The sequence below is a fragment of the Lactuca serriola genome, chromosome 3, assembly GCF_051521515.1.
Source record: "Lactuca serriola cultivar US96UC23 chromosome 3, Lser_US96UC23_V15, whole genome shotgun sequence".
Taxonomy (NCBI): domain Eukaryota; kingdom Viridiplantae; phylum Streptophyta; class Magnoliopsida; order Asterales; family Asteraceae; genus Lactuca; species Lactuca serriola.
Window position 1 is genome coordinate 120,915,874 of NC_136410.1, and position 21,197 is coordinate 120,937,070.

Below are 21,197 nucleotides of genomic sequence, written 5' to 3' on the forward strand. Positions count from 1 at the left end.
ATGAAGTTTAAATTTAATGAATAGGAAGACCGTATGTGCCTCTATATATAGCAAAATTTCTCTCTTTTTGAAAGAACAAAAAAAAAACAAAACTTTTAAGTACAATGTGAGGTAGGACTAGTACTTTGGAAATGTCTAGGCTCCAACTGAAATAGATCATTCATGACGTATTAATAACAAGTGTCAATCTCACAACCAATTGATATAGTCAATAAACTTTTGGTTATAACCACTTAGAACCAAATATAGAATCTGTACAATACAGTTATCCCTATTTTGCATCTAGCCATTGAAGCTATGAATATGATCACCAATCATATATTTTCGTCTAAAGTAACCATAACATAATATATGTCGTTGCGCTCCTAGCACTTATATTGCTTAAACAATAAATTATCAAGTTATATAATATGTTTATATATGTATAAAATATTCAAATCCGACAATTAAGAAAAACCTCTTTTATATGTCTATTAGTAATTAAGTAACTAAAAAATATCTATGTAGTTTTCTAAGGAAGATCTTAACTAGAGGTTCTCTTTGTTGTATCCCCCCTACAGAACACAAGGCAATGGCACCTTACCAATGGCTTCTATCGATGATCATATAACACACATAGACACACTAGAAAGCAGCATTTGCAGAATTAAATGTTAGTATTTTCTATGATTTTAAAGTTTCTTTTTAATCTTTTGTTCATTTTAGTTAATGTTTCGAGGCCCTGGTAGGAAACATATGATAGCAAAAAGGTGAATCAATTAATCACATACACTTTATATAAACAACAATATTCCAATCTCATCACCATTCCACCCGTCAATCCCCCGTGTTTTCACCCTCTTCACAACCTTTCTCTTTCTACTATCTTCTAAGAATCTAGTTCAAGATTATTATAAAGCGAATCCAACCCCAGAAAAGGATGGCAATTTGTATAAAGAACGGAAAGAAAATTATTTGATTCCTTTTGAAATCGTAAACAAGTTGATCTTGATCTGATAATTTGGTATCTATCTTGCATAAGTATCAGGAATGAAGTTATTCTCGAAATTAACACATTACAACTTACATCTAAATTTTAAAGCATATTTATAACAGTCTATCTCAGTATTAATATTAGTAAGGCATTCATAATCATAATGCATTGACTCATAGAGTTTAATAGATTGTCATATCATTTTTTCTACATTCCATACAATTCTATCAATTTTTTCCTACAATATATTGAACTTTCTACAAAGTTAAATAGAAAGTTACAAAAACTAAATTTATAGTATATACTTAAGATTAATAAAGTTTTATTTTTTCCACTGAAGACTTCGATGACTATTGAATTCAAAATCCATTGAATGTCAAGATAACATCTTACTATGGTAAAGTTTATCCATTGAATAACAACTAGAATTGAGACCTTATTCAACCATTTCATTAAACTCACCATTATCACCCTTATGAACGTTACAATTTTTTATATGTGACTAAAAGGCCCTTTTGTATCACGTGTAGGAAAGATGCCGCTAGCTACAGATAAAAGACAAAGATTTATAAATATGATTAAATAAGAATGCCAGTTAAGCTGTTCTAAAGAAGAAAGTAGTGCAATGGGAATAAAAATTGTGGCCATAAACACGTAAGGATCTATAAACGGTCAATAGTGGGATAAGGGACATTTATGGAACTTTTTATCCCTTCTCATTGCAGCCTTTCATTGGTAGAATATGAAACTTTCCCCTTTTGGACGTGTAGTATCCCTTTATCTCTTTTAACAAAATTTGGCTATATCTTTCACATATAATATTTTTTAATTTTATGCACAAAATTTTATAAAAATGTATATTCAAACTTAGCTAGTCATTTTACATATTGGATCCAAGACAAGAAAAAAAAAAAAAAAAACTTCCAGTGTCAAATATCTCAATACCAAATATAATAAAAAGTTGAAAAAATATCATTTATAAAAATAATCAATAATATCATCCAAACCAGAAATATAGTCATAGTAGACAAAAGTGTAAAAATGGTCCCTGTGGTATGCATTTTTTGGGGTTTTGGTCCAAACCATGAGTTTTTTGGTTTTATGGTCCTTTTCGACTGGTTTCTTTGTGAAAATGGTCCGTGTACTTAACACCCGTTAAAAGGAATCCGTTAACCCCCTCATGTGTCTTCCACGTGAGGGTATTTCCATCTTTTTACTTCTAGGGACCATTTTCGCATAAGAATGTCAACGCTTCCTTTTACCTTTTATCCCTCATTTACATTCCCAAACACCCGTCAACTCCCCACCTCCCTCCTTCTTCCGTCTGCTCCATTAAACCTGCAAAAAAACCTCGTTCGTTATCCAAAGAACCTAATCGAAGCAAAAGGAGACTAGGTCATACGTTAAAGTCGAAATGGTGTACGTAATGTGGCAGATCAGACCAAAAAATGAAGTTATGGACGTATCATCCTTATATGGTAAGTTGCTATGTTTTTTTTTACTTTCCTATTTTGCATTTCCCACTTAATTTATACTAAAATCTACAAAAATTTGATTTTGTTTTCATATACAATTTTGACTTGTAGCGGGTGCACCCACATGGTTTATTATTAAGCTTCATCACAGTGGGAAGTTTACTAAGTTACCTAATATAAAGTATACTGGAGGTGAAGTGCGTTATGTTGATTATGTGGACATAGATGAGTTTTCTTTACATGAACTTGATGCCAAAATGCTTGACCTAGGTTACCCAGACCCACAGATGACTGAATTAACTGATGAATCCCAATGATATACTATCATTTCAGGATACCCAATGGTGAGTTTCAATTTGGTCATGATCAAGATGTTATCAATCTTTCTAAATTTATTTGAAATAACAAGTTGATTGAGGCGTACACAGAACATGGGAAGACAAATCTACTCACTTACTTCATATCTCCAAATGCAAAGGGTAAAGTTGTCATTGAGGAATTACTAGAAAATGATGATCAAGGGGTTGAAGTTGAGGCTGATGTTCATGTAGAATCTCCATTAAGAAATATGAACCATGTCAATGATGAGCCAATTGGTGAGTACATGTCTTTGATTCTTTTTGGGAGTAAAAGTGATGCTTTCTCACCAGAATATAGAAGGGGTAGAGTTGGGAATTCAAAAAGAGGTGAAGGTTCTTGTAGCAAGAGGCTTAATTTAGAGGATATTGATGATTTAAAAGAGAAGGAAAACACTGATGAGGGTGTTAAAGAGGTTCAGGAGGTTGCAACTGTTGTTGAAGGATGTTACAAGCCATTTACTTCAAATATTGCTAATGTAGGGGATGAGATGATTGGGGTTCAGGATAATGACCATATTGAAGGATGCTACAACACCCCACCTGTTAATGACAGTGAACAATATAATGAGCTTTTTGATAACCTTATGGACAATTTACTTGGAAGTAAAGAGGATGCTGAAGAGTATGAAGGGGATGATGAATCTCAAGAGAGTGATGAAGACTATGAAAAGGATAAAGGTGATGATGAGGATGGGAAAAAATCTGAATATGAAGATCAATTGGATGACATAATGGATAAGGAGAACAATATACAAGATGTTGATGTGGACATGCCAGACTTCTGTCTAAATGTTAAAAGTGATGTTGAAAGAGCATGTATTAATGATGTTGATGGTCATGAACCTGAAGATATGGAAGTGATCAACAACGAGTAGTTCGAATCATTGGATAAAGTATCATACCAAGACAGAGAAAGAAGTGCTCTTATAAAAAAAATTAGGAAAAGAATAAAGGTGCAGCCTAGGGTCAATACATATACAGACATTCTCAGTTGGACAAAATTTTAAAAGTAAAAAATAACTAAAGGAGCTAATTGATGTGCATGCACTAGAAACAAGAAAGAATCTATTCTTTTAAAAAAATGACAATGTAAGGCTTAGGGCACAGTGCAAATGAGTTGTACATGTCATCAATAAAGGTCAAGTGGGGACTCAACCTACCACTTCAAAAAGCAAGGGCAAAGAAGTAAAGACACAAAAAGTAACATGTGGTTGGTATATACATGCATCTAGGTCAAACCCCAAATCTGACTGGTTTATATGGACCTTAAACGAAACTCATACATGCTTACAAACAAGGAAACTCAGGGCTTGTACTGCTTTGTTAATATACAAGAAAAGCATAGATCATGTTGAGGCAGATCCAAAGATTCCTTTGAGAGCCATACAAGATCACTTTCAAAAGACCTACCAGGTGGATATTTTGATGGACAAGGTGTTTAGGGAAAAAGATATGGCAAGAAAGCATGCAACTGGGGACTACACAAAACAATTTGAATTGTTGAGGGACTATGCTCTTGAACTTCAACCTACAAACCCAGACATAACAATCAAAATAGATGTGTGTCCTAATGGCAACCCAGCTTCCCCAACAAGGCAGTTTAGAAGGATTTATGTATGCTTGGGTCCACTGAAAAAAGGTTTCAAGGCATGTCTTGGGGACTTAGTAGGTTTGGATGGTTCCTTCATGAAAGGCCCATTCCCTGGTCAAGTTTTTACAATAGTTGGTTTAAATTCCAACAATTGAATTTATCCCTTGGCCTATGCAATTGTTGAGTATGAAAACACAGCTAGCTGGAAGTGGTTTTTAGAAAACCTTGGGGATGACTTGGAGCTTGGGAGAAACTCAAACTATACTTTCCTAAGTCACAGACAAAAGGTAAATTGTTGTTCATCAATTAGTCATTTAGATTGTGTGTTTATTTTGTTAACTAATTCTAATTATTGTCTTTTGAGTCATGTAGTTTACAAATTGCAGTTGATCAATTGTTTCCCAATGTTGAGCATAGATATTGTATCAGACATATTCATGACAATATAAGAAAGAAGTGGGGGCAAACTGAGTATAGGGACCACTTATGGAGGTGTGCATCAGCAACCACCATTCCTAAGTTTGAGCATTTGATGAAGGAGTTTAATGAGTATGATAAAGAGGCATGTCAATGGTTGAAGCAGATTCCTCCTGTATATTGGGCAAGGATTCATTTCTCAGGTAATTGTATATGTTTCCATATGGTCATGTTTATGTGTTTTAGTTATTTATCAACATTAATTGTATGTTATTGTAATGTGCAGGAAGCCAGTTTCTGGTGTGTTGATTTCCAACATGTGTGAAGTGTTTAATGGGAAGATAGAGAAAGGCAGGGACAAACCTGTAATTTCCTGTTTAGAGTTCATTATGGAGTATCTAATGAAGAGGATATGCAATTTCATGAAGGTAATGAAGAAGGATAAAGGTCCACTAACACCTACAGCAACAGACATCGTAGATGCAAGGAAAAAAGTTGCTTCACAATATATTGCTAGGTAGAATGCGGCTAACAACTATCAAGTCACTGGATCTTTGCAAGATTAGCATGTGGTGGATGTTAGGAACCAAACCTGCACTTGCAGAAAGTGGGAATTAATGGGAATACCTTGCATGCATGCAATTGCAACTCTGAATGAAATGAGCAAAGACCCTGAGGTTGAGATTGACATTTACAAGTGGGTACACAAGGTGTATTGGCTAGAGACATGGCAAAAAGCTTATTCATTTAAGGTGGAGCCAATTAAAGGCAGACCCATGTGGCCTAAAAGTAATTGTCCAACAAAGCTAATCCCTCCTCCACATCGCACTCAGGTGGGAAGGCCTAAGAAAAAAAGAAGAAAAAGTGAGGGTGAAAGGTTAAGCAAAAGGTAGAAGGCAAGTCAAGGTGATGGAGTCAATGAGATGCAAGGACAAGATTCACAAGTACTAACAAATGATGGAGTGTAGAAGCTATCAATGAAGCATATCAGTGTCACTTGTAGCAAATGCAAGAATAAGGGACACAACTCTAGGACTTATAAAGGGCAATGTGGGAATCAGTCCAAGAATTGATTTTGGTTGTTTGTTATGGTGCAATGACTATTTAGTTGTTTGTTGTTAAAAACTATTTGTTTTTGAATACTTTCAATTATGGTTTGATAATGTGGTTATGTATGGTGCAGAGACACTTGTAGCTTAATTTGGTAATTGTTTTTGGTTCCATTCATGTGGTCAATGGAATGTGCATATTGGTCAAATTATGACACGTATTTTGGTAATGTACTTTTGTTACATTTTGGTCTATTTATGTGCTTATATTTGACTATTGATACACATTTTGACACTACAATATCATTTATATCATTAAAAACAATGGAATTCATTACAAACATGATGAAGTCAACTTACAACAAAATGATACCATTTTTATACCAATACATTGGAATTCATCACCCTGCATCACTTGCTCAACAAAAAACCCCACATTTGTGTGACACTATCCCTTACATAGACCAAATACTAAAGATAACAATCACAAATATAAATCAACTTGCAAATAAATACATCTTCAGCTTGAAACCTTCATCCTTTAATGCATCACACCCTGCCTCCAACATGTTGTTCCTGCTTAGAAGTCCATTGCATTGTTCCTGTAACATGTTGATACTTCTTACCAGCCCATTACACCTTTCCTCCAACGTATTGATGTTTCATAGAAGACCATGTATGATGGTTTTACTCCTAGCACACATAGGTGGGTCAACCCATCTAATAAACCCACAAATAGAATCCTTAGTAGGGCACACATAAAACCTCCGTCCATGATTCAGTGGTGTCCAAGACGTTTTCACAAAAGCTGTAACATCCAAAAATACAGGCCAAAAATTTCTTTTTTAAATACGTTATTATAAAACCAACAGTGTAATAAAGCATCTGTAATATCATGTCATGTAAAAACCAAGGTAGAAATAATCAAACATGTTATCATAAAAACATATCGGAGTGTAATCCCAAAGATCTCCTATGTGGAAAACCATAGTGTGATGCGATGCGATCAAGCCAGTTCCTTTCCTTTGAAAACGAGTACCTGAAACCAAAACTGAAAACCGTAAGCACGAAGCTTAGTGAGTTCCCCCCATCATACCACATACCATACAATCACATAACATACATACTGTCGGGCAATTCTGGGGTGCCCGACCTACCCGATACGGCCATTCTGGGGTGCCGACCCACCCGGTACGACCATTCTAGGGTGCTGACCTACCCATGTCAAGCCATTCTGGGGTGCTGACCTAGCCATGTCAAGCCATTCTAGGGTGCTGACCTACCCGTCGGTCCTAACAACCGACCCTCGGGGACTATTTCACCCCCTGCTGCTACTATCACACATATCATAAAATAAACATACTATCAGACATATCTGGGGTGTCCGAACTACCCTTCGGTCCTAACAACCGAACTTGGGGACTATTCCCCTCCTACTACCACTATCACATATAACATATCATGCCAGCATATAAACATATCATCACATACTGTTAGACATATCTGGGGTGTCTGACCTACCCTTCGGTCCTAACAACCGAACTCTACTACTATGACATATAACATATCATGCCAGCATAGAACATATCAGGTAGTAGCAAACCTAGATGATAATCCGAACTACCCTTCGGTCCTAACAACCGAACTTGGAGACTATTCCCCTCCTACTACCACTATCACATATAACATATCATCACATACTGTCAGACATATCTGGGGTGTCTGACCTACCCTTCGGTCCTAACAACCGAACTCTACTACTTTGACATATAACATATCATGCCAGCATAGAAAATATCAGGTAGTAGCAAACCTAGATGATATCACAAAGACAATCATCTAACATACAACTCCTATTGGTGGGGCGGCATTGTGGCCGTAGACCCACCGCTACTGGAAGGTAACTCACCTCACACTGCTGAAGTCCTGAAGACACAATCCCACACTTGCTGAAGTCCCGCAGACTCGACCCCAACTGTTGGATGATAAATTCCCGAACTGTCAACACCAAAATAACACCCAATTAATAATTGGGTCTCACTACATAACCATAAGTACATTCTTTGGGTAATTACTACATTACCCCTAGCTTGGCTTATTCAAGCCCAAGGCCCAATCCTTAGGCCCAAAGTCAACTGGGAATCAAAGCCCAACACATGGCCCAATTTTCCAAATTGGGCCTAGGCCTATACATGGCCTCATTCTAAGGCCCAACATCATATAATCATTAAGGCCCAAACTATAGCCTATCTGTGGCCCAATTTTTCAAATTGGGCCCAAGCCCCTTACATGGGCCTTACCCTAGGCCCACTAAATTATTTTAGTCCATATGATTATTCTTGGATGGCCCATTAATAATCCAATCACCAATGCCCAACAGAAAAGGCCCCAACAAGATTAGGGTTTTCCCATAGAATGACGATTAGGGTTAATTACCATTTTATGTTCAAACTCTTACCGCTTCAATATATATATATATATATATATATATATATATATATATATATATATATATATATATATATATATATATATATAAATTCTCGTCTTATGATAAAATGTTGTCTCATATAAATTTTGGCTTTCAAGGTAAAATCCCTCTCTGATAAAATTATATGCCGCACCATTGGCAAGACTCGATAAATATATTTGAATTGAATATAATAAAATTATTCTCATTGGCTAATTAAAAATGTGTACCAATCTTCAATCAATAAACTTCAACCCAAGATAGAAAATAGCCCACCACATCAAGCCCTAATTCTAAATGAGGACCACCAAAGTCAACATTAGACAAAGCTTATACCTTTCTTTTGTTCCAAAAATCGGTAATAGCCACAGGACCTCCAAATTGAGGCGCTTCAAGAGTCCTACATTTATCAAAGCTATATTAACTAGCAGTTTCAGAATGATATTCAACAAAACCGACATAATCATCCGAATCTATTTTTTTTCATAAATCAATTATTGAATCTTGAGGAGGCATTATATTAGAAACTTCCATACATACCTTAGCTCAACCTCTACTTCAGTTAATTTAGCTGCTGCAGCAAGCAGTTCAGCAGATGGCATTGCAAGCCCAATAACCCCAAAGACTCAGTAGTAGATTTGCATAAGTTAATTATGTTAGGCTAATCATTCTCCTTCAACGACGAGCTCGCCTTCTTAACCATTCTCCTTCTCGAAAAAACATCCCATCGACCGCCTCCTTACACTCCGATGAAATCGAAAGCAAAGCGAGGGCATAGAAGCACACAACTCTGGTCTTCGTTTGGAATTTCCTCCTATCGATTCCTCCCACTACCCGGAGACCACCCATGATGGGTTGTCCATCCCCTTTGTCAATTACGTTTGCTCGTGCATCCCCTATCCCTCTGCTCATGGCATTAACTGATGTCATCGGAAACCATGGAGAATCTCATTGGGAAACTTGATGGAATCAGAGTTGACACACACAAAACACTCGAAAGGCCCTTGCGGCTCCTTCTTTCACTCTCCACCCAACCCTAATGCCTTAAACGATAGTATTTATATCGATGATCTTGTTTGAGTTAAATGCCTTTCGGGTCGAGTTCTTACAGGTCCAAGAGAGGGAAATGGGGAAAATGACGTGATGCGCTCCTGGGATGGTTAACCAGAAGAAGACAATCAAATTCTGAAACTTGGCAAGTCTAGTCCCTAGGACTAAGCATAATGACGAAATCTACCCTAACTTCAACCTAATATAACTAAAGTGGTTTCTGAAATAGCAATTTGCACCCTAGACATGCAAGTATACATTTAATCAAAATAAGCTAATTCATTTAATTAAGTCACTAATATTCCTTATTATTATTATTATTATTATTATTATTATTATTTATCCGAAAAGATAATTACTTGACCATTAGGTTGCAAAATCGTATAATTATATTTTAAATCAATTTAAAACACAAAAGACTCCTAGTTTCAATATAATTAATTATTCTAATATTTATATTCTTTTAAAAAAATTACACTGGAAACAGAGCGTTACAATTCTCCCCCACTTAAATTAGATTTCGTCCTCGAAATGATTCCTTACCATGCCTTACACACCCAACCACTCTAGTAACATGGTCATCATCTTGGGCACACCCTAGCCTTCCCAGGGTAGTCGTAACCAGTCTTCGCTAAGCCTTAAAATCCGAAGGTAAACGAATTTCTCGCCACAAGATCACATGTACTCAATATGAAATATGTTGTATCGGGATGGTTTGAATCCCTGACAGAATATTCATGCTGAATCGTTATTGTTGGATCTAATCCGTTTATCCCTCAACTGACTACTCACTTCTGATAACATGTGGTTCCCACCATAAACCTGGGTCACAAACCCAATTACCTCTGCAGATCACTTATACTCGGCTAAGGCTCAGATACTTCTGTTGTAAGTGACTTGTCACTCTTCAAATCATCTAGTTATTCCGTCCGTACTTGCAATCCAAAACACAATACTAACTCTGCCCAACGCTGAACTGTTTGAACACTGATCTGCCTGAATCAGTATGTTGTCACATGACCGTTTTCCCAAAGTCTACCGAGACTTTTTGGTCTCACTCGTTCACCAACCATATGAAGTACCGAGTTCTAGTCTGGTCGCTGAGCTAAAAGGGCTCCCACATAGTTGTCTCACACGACTTCTGAACGAAATCCTTCTCTGGAACTAGCTGCGACTAGTTATCATGCCATTGTGGCTCTAACAACCTCCTGATCTAACCGATCGGGTTCATGCGTCACATCCTGTCATCATCCAATCCGAGACTAAAAGTGATTGCTACCTAACCAATGGTAGCCTTGCATCACAAACTCCCTTAAGCAGCCCATTAGTTCCCTGATATCATAACTGCAGTGGCGTTCCTACAGTCTTATCACTGGCTTAATCAGATCTAATCCCTCTAGGGAACTCCATAAACAGATTTGTAGATTTCCATATCCTCACTGCTGCACCCGAACTGGTGGGTACCATTGTTCCTTTCACATCCTAACAACGCTCTCATACTATCTACCAACCAAGTGAATGCTACGGCTACCCCCGTAGTCTTGCAACACTCTATTATTATCTAACCGCTAGTGAATGTTGCGGCTACCCCCATAATCTTACAACACTTCCTATACTAACTGGCCACTAGTGAATGCTACGACTACCCCCGTAGTCTTACAACACTTCCCATGCTAACTAACCACCAGTGAATGCTACGGCTACCCCTGTAGTCTTACAACACTCTCCAAACCAGTCGAACACGCACTCGACCTAACACACAACTGAACTTCAATCCTAATTGGAACTCTAACCTGGTTCCCGAAACCTGTTATCATGTGACCCCACCGTATCAGTATCGTACCCATGCAGGTGATCAAAGCGTCACAGTAAACCACGAAATCATCTACACCCTCTAACAGGGTGAGAATCGGTGCCTCGTACAACTGTTGTCTGAGAGTATCGAAGGTTGCCTGCTGCTTAGGCCCCCGACGAAAGGCCACCAATTTCTTGGTCATTCGGGTCAAAGGAACCTCAATCTCGGAGAAGTCCCGTATAAATCTCCGGTAATAACCCGCTATACCCAGCGAATTCCGAATCTCAGATGGAGACCTCGGTATCTCCCACTGCATCACGACCTCTATCTTGGCCGAATCAACTAGAATACCCTTCTGGTTGACAATGTGCCCAAGAGATTGCACCCCGCGCAACCAAAACTCAGATTTGGAGAACTTTATAAAAAGTCTCCCCCCCACTTAGATTCGACTGAGTCTTCACTGCATGCAAGAATTGAAGGATTTCCAATCCTTCTTGCTTCCTATATCCCATTGATGACAACTTGTGCCTGCCAATGCTAGTGCTTAATCGCCGCTTAAACCTTGAGATATACCATCCTCGGAAATCTCGATGAGTACTCTTGAAACCTAATCCAGTCTGACACCTCAATCTGTCTAACATGCTGTCAATTGAAGACCTTAATCTTCACTCTAGCTGACGAATCCTCGTTCCCATTTCCAATGTTGCAACTCCACTGAACTCTAACTGAGCACAACGCATGTGAAAACACAATTCTCTTGAACATCCAATAACCAACAACTTATGCGTCTAACACCCGCGACTAACACTACCCTCTTCCTCTCACCAGTTTTGTCCTAGAACGGTAATGCCTTGAACTCCAAAGTTCATCCACAAATAATTACCAACCATACATGAACAATGGTAGAATCCCTGAACGTTGACCTCACTAGAGAACTATCACTCCAACCCTGATCGAGTATCCTCTGAATAATACTCCTGCATAGATCCCGACAAAGATCCGAAATGATAACAGTATGCGTCGAACCCACTCCGCAAGATGCCTCCCTCTTTGGGTTCATCAAGGACCTTTCGACATGCAAGATGGCATATATGATCTTTGGTAACCAAACACTAGCAGAAAAACTGACCCGAGATCTAACTTATCCAAACTTACTCATAACTCCAACGCGATTCGTATCCCCAACATCCATCTAATAGCAATAGAAGATGACATACCCGCAACATCTGGAGGAATACTAATCACCTTCTGCTGACATGATCAACCCCGCTACCCTGTAGCAGACTAAACCCTTGGAGTGACAAACTCCCTTGTACACTGTCCTGTACGTGCTGCACTGACTCTGGCCCTGCTGGCCCTTCACCTGATGATCATAAATCATGGGTCTCTTCCCAAGACCCCTACTATACGCACTTGGCACACACCTCTCTTTCCAGGGTGCTCCCAAATCGATCCCGCATCTGCAACTCTTGGAAATCATATCCTTCAGGGTCTGAGACCCTGTCACGCTCACTAGCTCGCTTGCCAATGGCTAAGCTGGAACAGCTGGAACATCCTCTGTCCCCAAAATGGGTCATAAACTCTTCCCTGAAGCTTCTTAGATTCTCCAAGACTCTCACTGATTCCAGTATGGATCCTGTGCTTTCAGTAGTACGGGCCTAATACTACCTTCCACACCTATCCATACTTTCCTCAGCAATCCTCCTGAATCCTCCAAGTAACTTCCACAAACTGGTACACCTAAGTCTCACTGAACCTCACTACTAACTCACTGAAATATATATCCTAGGCTTCCCTAGGTTCCCAAACTCACCCAGTCCTCAACTGCTGAATGATTCCCAGTAATGTCAACAAGTCACCTCATTAATATAGCCACATGCAACAGAGATCAGATAATCCTTCGAGTAAAAGACCCATCCCTAGAACGGTTGGACTCAAACGAGAGCTGCGTAATAGGGTCAAATCTATCACTCTGATATTATCCAGCCTGTGCCACATGTGACTTAGCATATTCACTTAATAGTTAGCTCACATTACTAAGAGTCCCACAAAGCACAGAGCAAGAAACATTCAGACAATGGAAAATCTAACAATCATATTCCGATCAGATCATTCTACCCTCTAATCAGGAATTTGTACGTGCAATTCAAAGGCTCATACAATCAGGCATAACCTAAACAGGCTATCCTATCACTGACTGATCAGTACTTGCATGCAAGTCTACAAGCACATACAGTAGGCATATAAGGTATCCTCCTAGATCCTCAGCCTAATCTAGCATGTAGTTCTCATAATCATATCAGATCATAACATAACATGTATGGGTATCTTGGGGAAAACTTACGTGAGCTCGGCTGATTGCACGCATCACACACTTTGTTCTTCTCAAAGTTCTTTTCTCTTTTCAGATTCTTTTCATACTCCTTTTTATAAAATGGTTTTACTTTTGAAAATTTTCATACCAAGCCCTTAGTTTGAGTTCAGACACACCCGAGAGTATGTCTGAATCCCTCAAACCAAGGCTCTGATACCAACTTGTAACATCCAAAAATACAGGCCAAAAATTTCTTTTTTAAATACGTTATTATAAAACCAACAGTGTAATAAAGCATCTGTAATATCATGTCATGTAAAAACCAAGGTAGAAATAATCAAACATGTTATCACAAAACAATATCAGAGTGTAATCCCAAAGATCTCCTGTGCGGAAAACCATAGTGTGATGCGCTGCGATCAAGCCTGCTCCTTTCCTTTGAAAACGAGTACCTAAAACCAAAACTGAAAACCGTAAGCATGAAGCTTAGTGAGTTCCCCCATCATACCACATACCATACAATCACATAACATACACACTGTCGGGCAATTCTGGGGTGCCCAACCTACCCGATACGGCCATTCTGGGGTACCGACCCACCCGGTACGACCATTCTAGGGTGCCGACCTACCCGTGTCAAGCCATTCTGGGGTGCTGACCTTCCCATTTCAAGCCATTCTGGGGTGCTGACCTACCCGTCGGTCCTAACAACCGACCCTTGGGGACTATTTCACCCCTTGCTGCTACTATCACACATATCATAACATAAACATACAATCAGACATATTTGGGGTGTCCGAACTATCCTTCGGTCCTAACAACCGAACTTGGAGACTATTCCCCTCCTACTACCACTATCACATATAACATATCATCACATACTGTCAGACATATCTGGGGTGTCTGACCTACCCTTCGGTCCTAACAACCGAACTCTACTACTTTGACATATAACATATCATGCCAACATAGAACATATCAGGTAGTAGCAAACCTAGATGATATCACAAAGACAATCATCTAACATACAAATCCTACTGGTGGGCCGGCATTGTGGCCGTAGACCCACCGCTACTGGAAGGTAACTCACCTCACACAGCTGAAGTCCTGAAGACACAATCCCACACTTGCTGAAGTCCCGCAGACTCGACCCCAACTGTTGGATGACAAATTCCCGAACTGTCAACAGCAAAATAACAACCAATCAATAATTGTGTCTCACTACATAACCATAAGTACATTCATTGGGTAATTACTACATTACCCCTAGCTTGGCTTACTCAAGCCTAAGGCCCAATCCTTAGGCCCAAAGTCAACTGGGAATCAAAGCCCAACACATGGCTCAATTTTCCAAATTGGGCCTAGGCCTATACGTGGCCTCATTCTAAGGCCCAACATCATATAATCATTAAGGCCCAAACTATGGCCTATCTATGGCCCAATTTTCGAAATTGGGACCAAGCCCCTTACATGGGCCTTACCCTAGGCCCATTAAATTATTTTAGTCCATATGATTATTCTTGGATGGCCCATTAATAATCCAATCACCAATGCCCAACAGAAAAGGCCAAAACACGATTAGGGTTTTCCCATAGAATGACGATTAGGGTTAATTACCATTTTATGTTCAAACTCTTACCGCTTCAATATATATATATATATATATATATATATATATATATATATATATATATATATATATATATAAATTCTCGTCTTATGATAAAATGTTGTCTCATATAAATTATGGCTTTCAAGGTAAAATCCCTCTCTGATAAAATTATATGCCACACCATTGGCAAGACTCGATAAATATATTTGAATTGAATATAATAAAATTATACTCATTGGCTAATTAAAAATGTGTACCAATCTTGAATCAATAAACTTCAACTCAAGATAGAAAATAGCCCACCACATCAAGCCCTAATTCTAAATGAAGACCACCAAAGTCAACATTAGACAAATCTTATACCTTTCTTTTGTTCCAGAAATCTGTAACAGCCACAGGACCTCCAAATTGAGGCGCTTCAAGAGTCCTACATTTATCAAAGCTATATTAACTAGCAGTTTCTAAAATGATATTCAACAAAACCGACATAATCATCCGAATCTAATTTTTTTTCATAAATCAATTATTGAATCTTGAGGAGGCATTATATTAGAAACTTCCATACATACCTTAAATCAGCCTCTACTTCAGTTAATTTAGCTGCTGCAGCAAGCAGTTCAGCAAATGGCATTGCAAGCCCAATAACCCCAAAGACTGAGCAGTAGATTTGCATAAGTTAATTATGTTAGGCTAATCATTCTCCTTCAACGACGAGCTCGCCTTCTTAACCATTCTCCTTCTCGCAAAAACATCCCATCAACTGCCTCCTTACACTCCGATGAAATCGCAAGCAAAGCTGGGGCATAGAAGCACACAACTCTGGTCTTCGTTTGGAATTTCCTCCTATCGATTCCTGCCACTACCCGGAGACCACCCATGATGGGTTGTCCATACCCTTCGTCAATTACGTTCGCTCGCGCATCCCCTTGTCACACCCCAAAACCGGAACGGCGGAAACGTTATGGGGTGGATGACGTCATGTCAAGTATCACAACACATGCATTATAGTAATCAAAGTACAACAAAACATTGAATTAATAGTAATAGTTTTACATGGTTTACATTACAATACAACAAAGTAATACAGGTAATAATATAAGTGCAGTTTGGTACTAAGCTATCTTCATCAACAGCTCCGGGATTGTACCTGTCTAATGCTGACCTGAGAATACAAGTTATTTGAAAAGAGAGTATCAACATTTTTACAAATGCTGGTGAGTTCATAAGTATTTAGTGTCATTTTATTCAAATAACTTTAATAAAAGTGGTAGTTCTAGAGTATCCATTAAGTTAGAGTCCTTTCCAGAAAATCCTATATTTTCTTTAATAAAAGTAGTCTTCTACCAAGACTGGACGGAGTTATGTGGTAAAAAGTAGTTTTCCCTTAATCGCTATCATTATCAAAATACAGAATTTGATTATTTAAAGAAAGCAAGAGAAATCAGGGAAATAACATCTGCCTCAGCAGTGAAGACTGTTGACTAAGGCAAAAAGGAATCATAGACTCCAAGAGAGTATCAAACAAACGACACGCCTGGCTCAGTCTAACAGAGGGAGACACAGACCCCAGACGGTACCAAATGAAAGGTACTACTAGCAAGGTCTAAAAACTGAGAATACAGACCCCAGACAGTATCAAATGAAAGATACAGCAAGCAAGGTCTAAACACAACGAATATAGACCCCAGACAGTATCAAATGAAAGATACAACTAGTAAGGTCTAAAAACATAGAATACAGACCCCAGACAGTATCAAATGAAAGATACAGCTAGCAAGGTCTAAAACAAAGAATACAGACCCTAGACAGTATCAAATGAAAGGTACAGCTAGTAAGGTCTAAAAACAGTGTGACGCTGAGAGTGGGTTTCCAGCATACAGTGTAAATTGCTGGTGAAATACCATTACCTTAAGGCCATGAATTAGAAGGTAACCTGGGATACTCGTAACCATACTAACCCGCACTAGAGTACCTAACACCCTACAAGCGTCTATAAAATGTGACATTTGTCACCCCTTGGCTTGGTAGGCCGTGGACTGTAGCTAGCAGTCAGGGTGCGGGGGTGTCAATCCCGTATAGATCTATACACACAATGTCCGCTCTCCCTACAGGAGACTCTGGTTACCAACTAGACGACGGAGAAGGCCGTGTCCCGAAGATGCATCCCAAATAGTGGGTAGTGGGATAACCGAATCGTGAAGTATAAGTGTTACCAAATATAAGTGGAAACGTATCTTGAAGTATAACCGAATCGTGATGTATAAACGTACAGTGTGGAATAACCGAATCGTGATGTATAAACGTACAGTGTGGAATAACCGAATCGTGAAGTATAAGTGTTACCAAATATAAGTGTATCACGAAGTAGAAGCGACAACAAGTGAAGTAAGAGCGTCTAATAGGCATAAGCGAGTACAAGTATTAGCGAAATAGAGGCAATAACAAGTATAAACGCATCACGAAGTGAAAGCGTTATCAAGTAGGAGTTTAAACTAAGAGGGAGTATCAAAACATGGAAGAAAACCTTTATACTTGAGAAAATCACAACTTGGTGTTCTTTGGTAAATAAAGTTTGAAAACCTTTAGAAATTCTTTGGAAACTTTTCATAAACCAGTTTAAAATGAACTTTGATAAAACAGTATAAGTAAGAGTTTTGAACAAGTGAAAACCTTTTTGGAAAACCATTTATAGTATCCTACTTGGTAAAATAGTTTACAGTGTGGTAAATCCTTGTTCATGTGGGTTATCAATCACATGTGATTGATATGATAACTGGCATGTTTAACTTGTATTCCCCCCTATAAAACATGTAAAAACATTTAAAAGGTTCATTCAGGGGTATGAACTCACCTGGTGTAAGTGGATCCAACGAAGGTGTCGGTTGGGTGCTCGGTGTCAAGTAAAGACTTGGACACACTTAGTGACCTATTTAACATATGATAAAATATGTTCACATGCAATTAGTACATTTAATACTAATTAAACAAGTATATGCACTCTAAGGAACGAAAAACACTTTGGTTAAGTGTTTGGGGTGTCCCGGGTAATATTTAAGGGTGTGAATGGCTTAGGAGTGGAGTTTACTCTCCAAGAGTAAACTCTTCATATAGTGTTTACGGCCCTGGGACAACTCCCCATGAGTTTACGGCCGTAAACTCATGGTGAGGGTGTTCTAGGATGTTTAAAGGCTCTATCTTGATCGTGGAATTTTGCTAGGTCAAAATCTAAATTGTATGAGTGGATTTAAGGCATTTAAAGGGACCAAATGGGAGTTTAAGGCCCATGAACCACCCCTATGGATTTTCACGGCCGTGAACTCCTATACCTTGATTTTATTGAAGTTTTAAGCCCTTATTACAATCCTAGTGATTTATAATGAAGCATAAGGCCATTTGGGGGGATTAAAACTACCATTTGACATTGTTTGGAGGTGTTTACGGCCTATGCATGTGCTTGGGCCGTAAACTCCTTTTTACCCCTCATTTCAGTGTGTTTAATTGCTCCAAACCCGAAATAGCAAGTCCCTAATTTATGTATTAAGCCTAAGGGTGGTTTGGGAGTGTTTTAGACTTGATTTTACAAGTTTAGAGGGTGCTTACGGCCTAAGCATGTGCTTGGGCCGTAAACCCTCATTTATGCCCCAAAATTGATTGTTTTAAGGTTCAAACACTCCTAGGCTAAATCCCCAATTAGTTTCCAACCTCAAGGATGAGTTTAAAGGCAAGTTTGGCATCATTTTAGGGGTTTACGGCCCTAGAGTGTTCTTGGGCCGTAAACTCCTTACTCCTTGCCTTCTTGGACGATTTTTGAGCTATAATGACATGCAATGGGTTGTAAAACAAGCTAGGGTGAAAAGGTTGAAATGGAGTTTACTCTCCCTTATATAGGGGTTGGAGTTGAAGCTCAGTGGGAATCTACCCAATACTGTCGTTATACGGGGCTTTTGGTCGCACCCGATTTAGTGGTCGTAATAAAATTTAACTTTTTCCAAATTAATATGGAAATGTAATCTAAGTGTTTTTTATTTATTTTATTACGACGAATAACGACATAGAACATAACTAAATAAAACCTTTATTTATTTTACGACCTCAAATTAACGGAACTTTTATATTCCGTTAACAGTAACGGGGTAATGTAACGGAATAAACTTTGGGTTGTCACACCCCTTATCCCTCTGCTCATGCCATTAACTGATGTCATCGGAAACCATGGAGAATCTCATTGGGAAACTTGAGGGAATCAGAGTTGACACACACAAAACACTCGACAGGCCCTTGCGGCTCCTTCTTTCACTCTCCACCCAACCCTAATGCCTTAAACGATAGTATTTATATCGATGATCTTGGTTGAGTTAAATGCCTTTCGGGTCGAGTTATTACAGGTCCAAGAGAGGGAAAATGGGGAAAATGACGTGATGCGCTCCTGGGATGGTTAACCAGAAGAAGACAATCAAATTCTGAAACTTGGCAAGTCTAGTCCCTAGGACTAAGCATAATGACGAAATCTACCCTAACTTCAACCTAATATAACTAAAGTGGTTTCTGAAATAACAATTTGCACCCTAGACATGCAAGTTTACATTTAATCAAAATAAGCTAATTCATTTAATTAAGTCACTAATATTCCTTATTATTATTATTATTATTAATTATCCGAAAAGATAATTACTTGACCATTAGGTTGCAAAATCCTATAATTATAATTTAAATCAATTCAAAACACAAAAGACTCATAGTTTCAATATAATTAATTATTCTAATATTTATATTCTTTTAAAAAAATTACACTGGAACAGAGCGTTACAAAAGCGACATTTCCACAAAAACAAACCACCATTGTTCGATTGCAGGCTGGGAAGGAGAAATGGAAGAAAATAGACGTTGTAGAAGAACGGTGAAGAACATTAGGGAAGAACAGTTCGTTGAGGAAGAAGCTAGAAATAAAAAATGATATATAAAAGGGGGTTTTATTTTTTTCTTATGCAAAAATGGTCCCTAGATGTAAAAAGAAGGAAATACCCTCATGTGGAAGGTACATGAGGGGGTTAACAGATTCCTTTTAATGAGTGTTAAGTACAGGGACCATTTTCACAAAGAAACCAGTCCAAAAGGACCACAAAACCAAAAAACTCGTGGTTTGGACCAAAACCCAAAAAAAAGCATATCGTAGAGACCATTTTTACAATTTTTTCGTCATAGTATTTACAAAAACACTACCAATATTTACAAAAGACAATAAATTTCTAACGAACAAGATCAATTTAATTATTTCTCTATACATAATATTGCCAATATCTTTCTTTATACATGGATACATAATATTCACTTGAAGTAATTCTTCAATAACTTTAGCTAGCTTTGAACGACTTCAAAGTAAATTTCTCTTTATAGATGCCTATTGACCTTAAGTAATTTTAAGTTATTGAAAACTTCTAACTTCTTTAAACTTTTTTATATAATTTTAGAGATGCATCTACAGATGCCGGTTGTCAAATAAAATCACTATGTAACAAAAGACATAAAATGACAACTAAACTAAAATAAAAAAAATATGATAAACAACTCCTCAAATTACAATATTAGCTTGTTAATTAAGATATATGATACTAAGAAGTGGAACATTAAGACAATAAAGTCAATAGAAAAATAGTAGACAAATTGGAACATAAAACTGCTCTTTATAAAATTATATACAAATATCTAGAAACATAATATCTAACTGAGTGAAAATTCTTAAACCTAAAACATTGATTATCAAAATTTTCTAAATAAATCTACTTTAGAAATCTGAGAAACAAAAATCTGATATACCAAAGAATGAGAAGCAAAATAGAGAAAAAAAACTTATACACAAAACTATAAGCTTTTAGAAAAGAAAATTCTAAAAGAAAAATCCTACATTCTTAAATTCTTATATGATATCATGCAAGTCGCAAGGATTTGAAGTCGGCATAGAGAATCGAGAGTGCGAATCATAATGAAAATGCGAGAGTTTGAGAGAAATAGGGGTTAGAAGTGGGGAAGTTGATAATGACTGTAAGAGAGAACGTAGCGAGTTGGAAAGATGCATACGATTCATTTGATTAATT

The 21,197-nt window shown here is 37.9% G+C and overlaps 1 protein-coding gene across 1 annotated transcript; it reads left to right on the forward strand.

Annotated features, from left to right (window-relative positions):
* The first annotated feature begins 4,962 nt into the window (after window positions 1-4,962).
* LOC145095674 (uncharacterized) lies at window positions 4,963-5,708 on the forward strand. Its single transcript, XM_079033516.1, has 3 exons — window positions 4,963-5,018; window positions 5,102-5,332; window positions 5,399-5,708. The coding sequence occupies exons 1-3, from the start codon at window positions 4,963-4,965 to the stop codon at window positions 5,706-5,708; spliced, it is 597 nt and encodes a 198-aa protein (XP_078889642.1).
* The last annotated feature ends 15,489 nt before the right edge of the window (window positions 5,709-21,197 follow it).

Excerpts from the sequence above, each read along its gene's own strand:
- LOC145095674 (XM_079033516.1), top strand. The coding sequence starts at position 4,963 with ATGTCAATGGTTGAAGCAGATTCCTCCTGTATATTGGGCAAGGATTCA. Across the intron at positions 5,019-5,101 it reads GGCAAGGATTCATTTCTCAG|GAAGCCAGTTTCTGGTGTGT; the intron begins GTAATTGTATAT and ends TGTAATGTGCAG. Across the intron at positions 5,333-5,398 it reads GCTTCACAATATATTGCTAG|GAACCAAACCTGCACTTGCA; the intron begins GTAGAATGCGGC and ends GGTGGATGTTAG.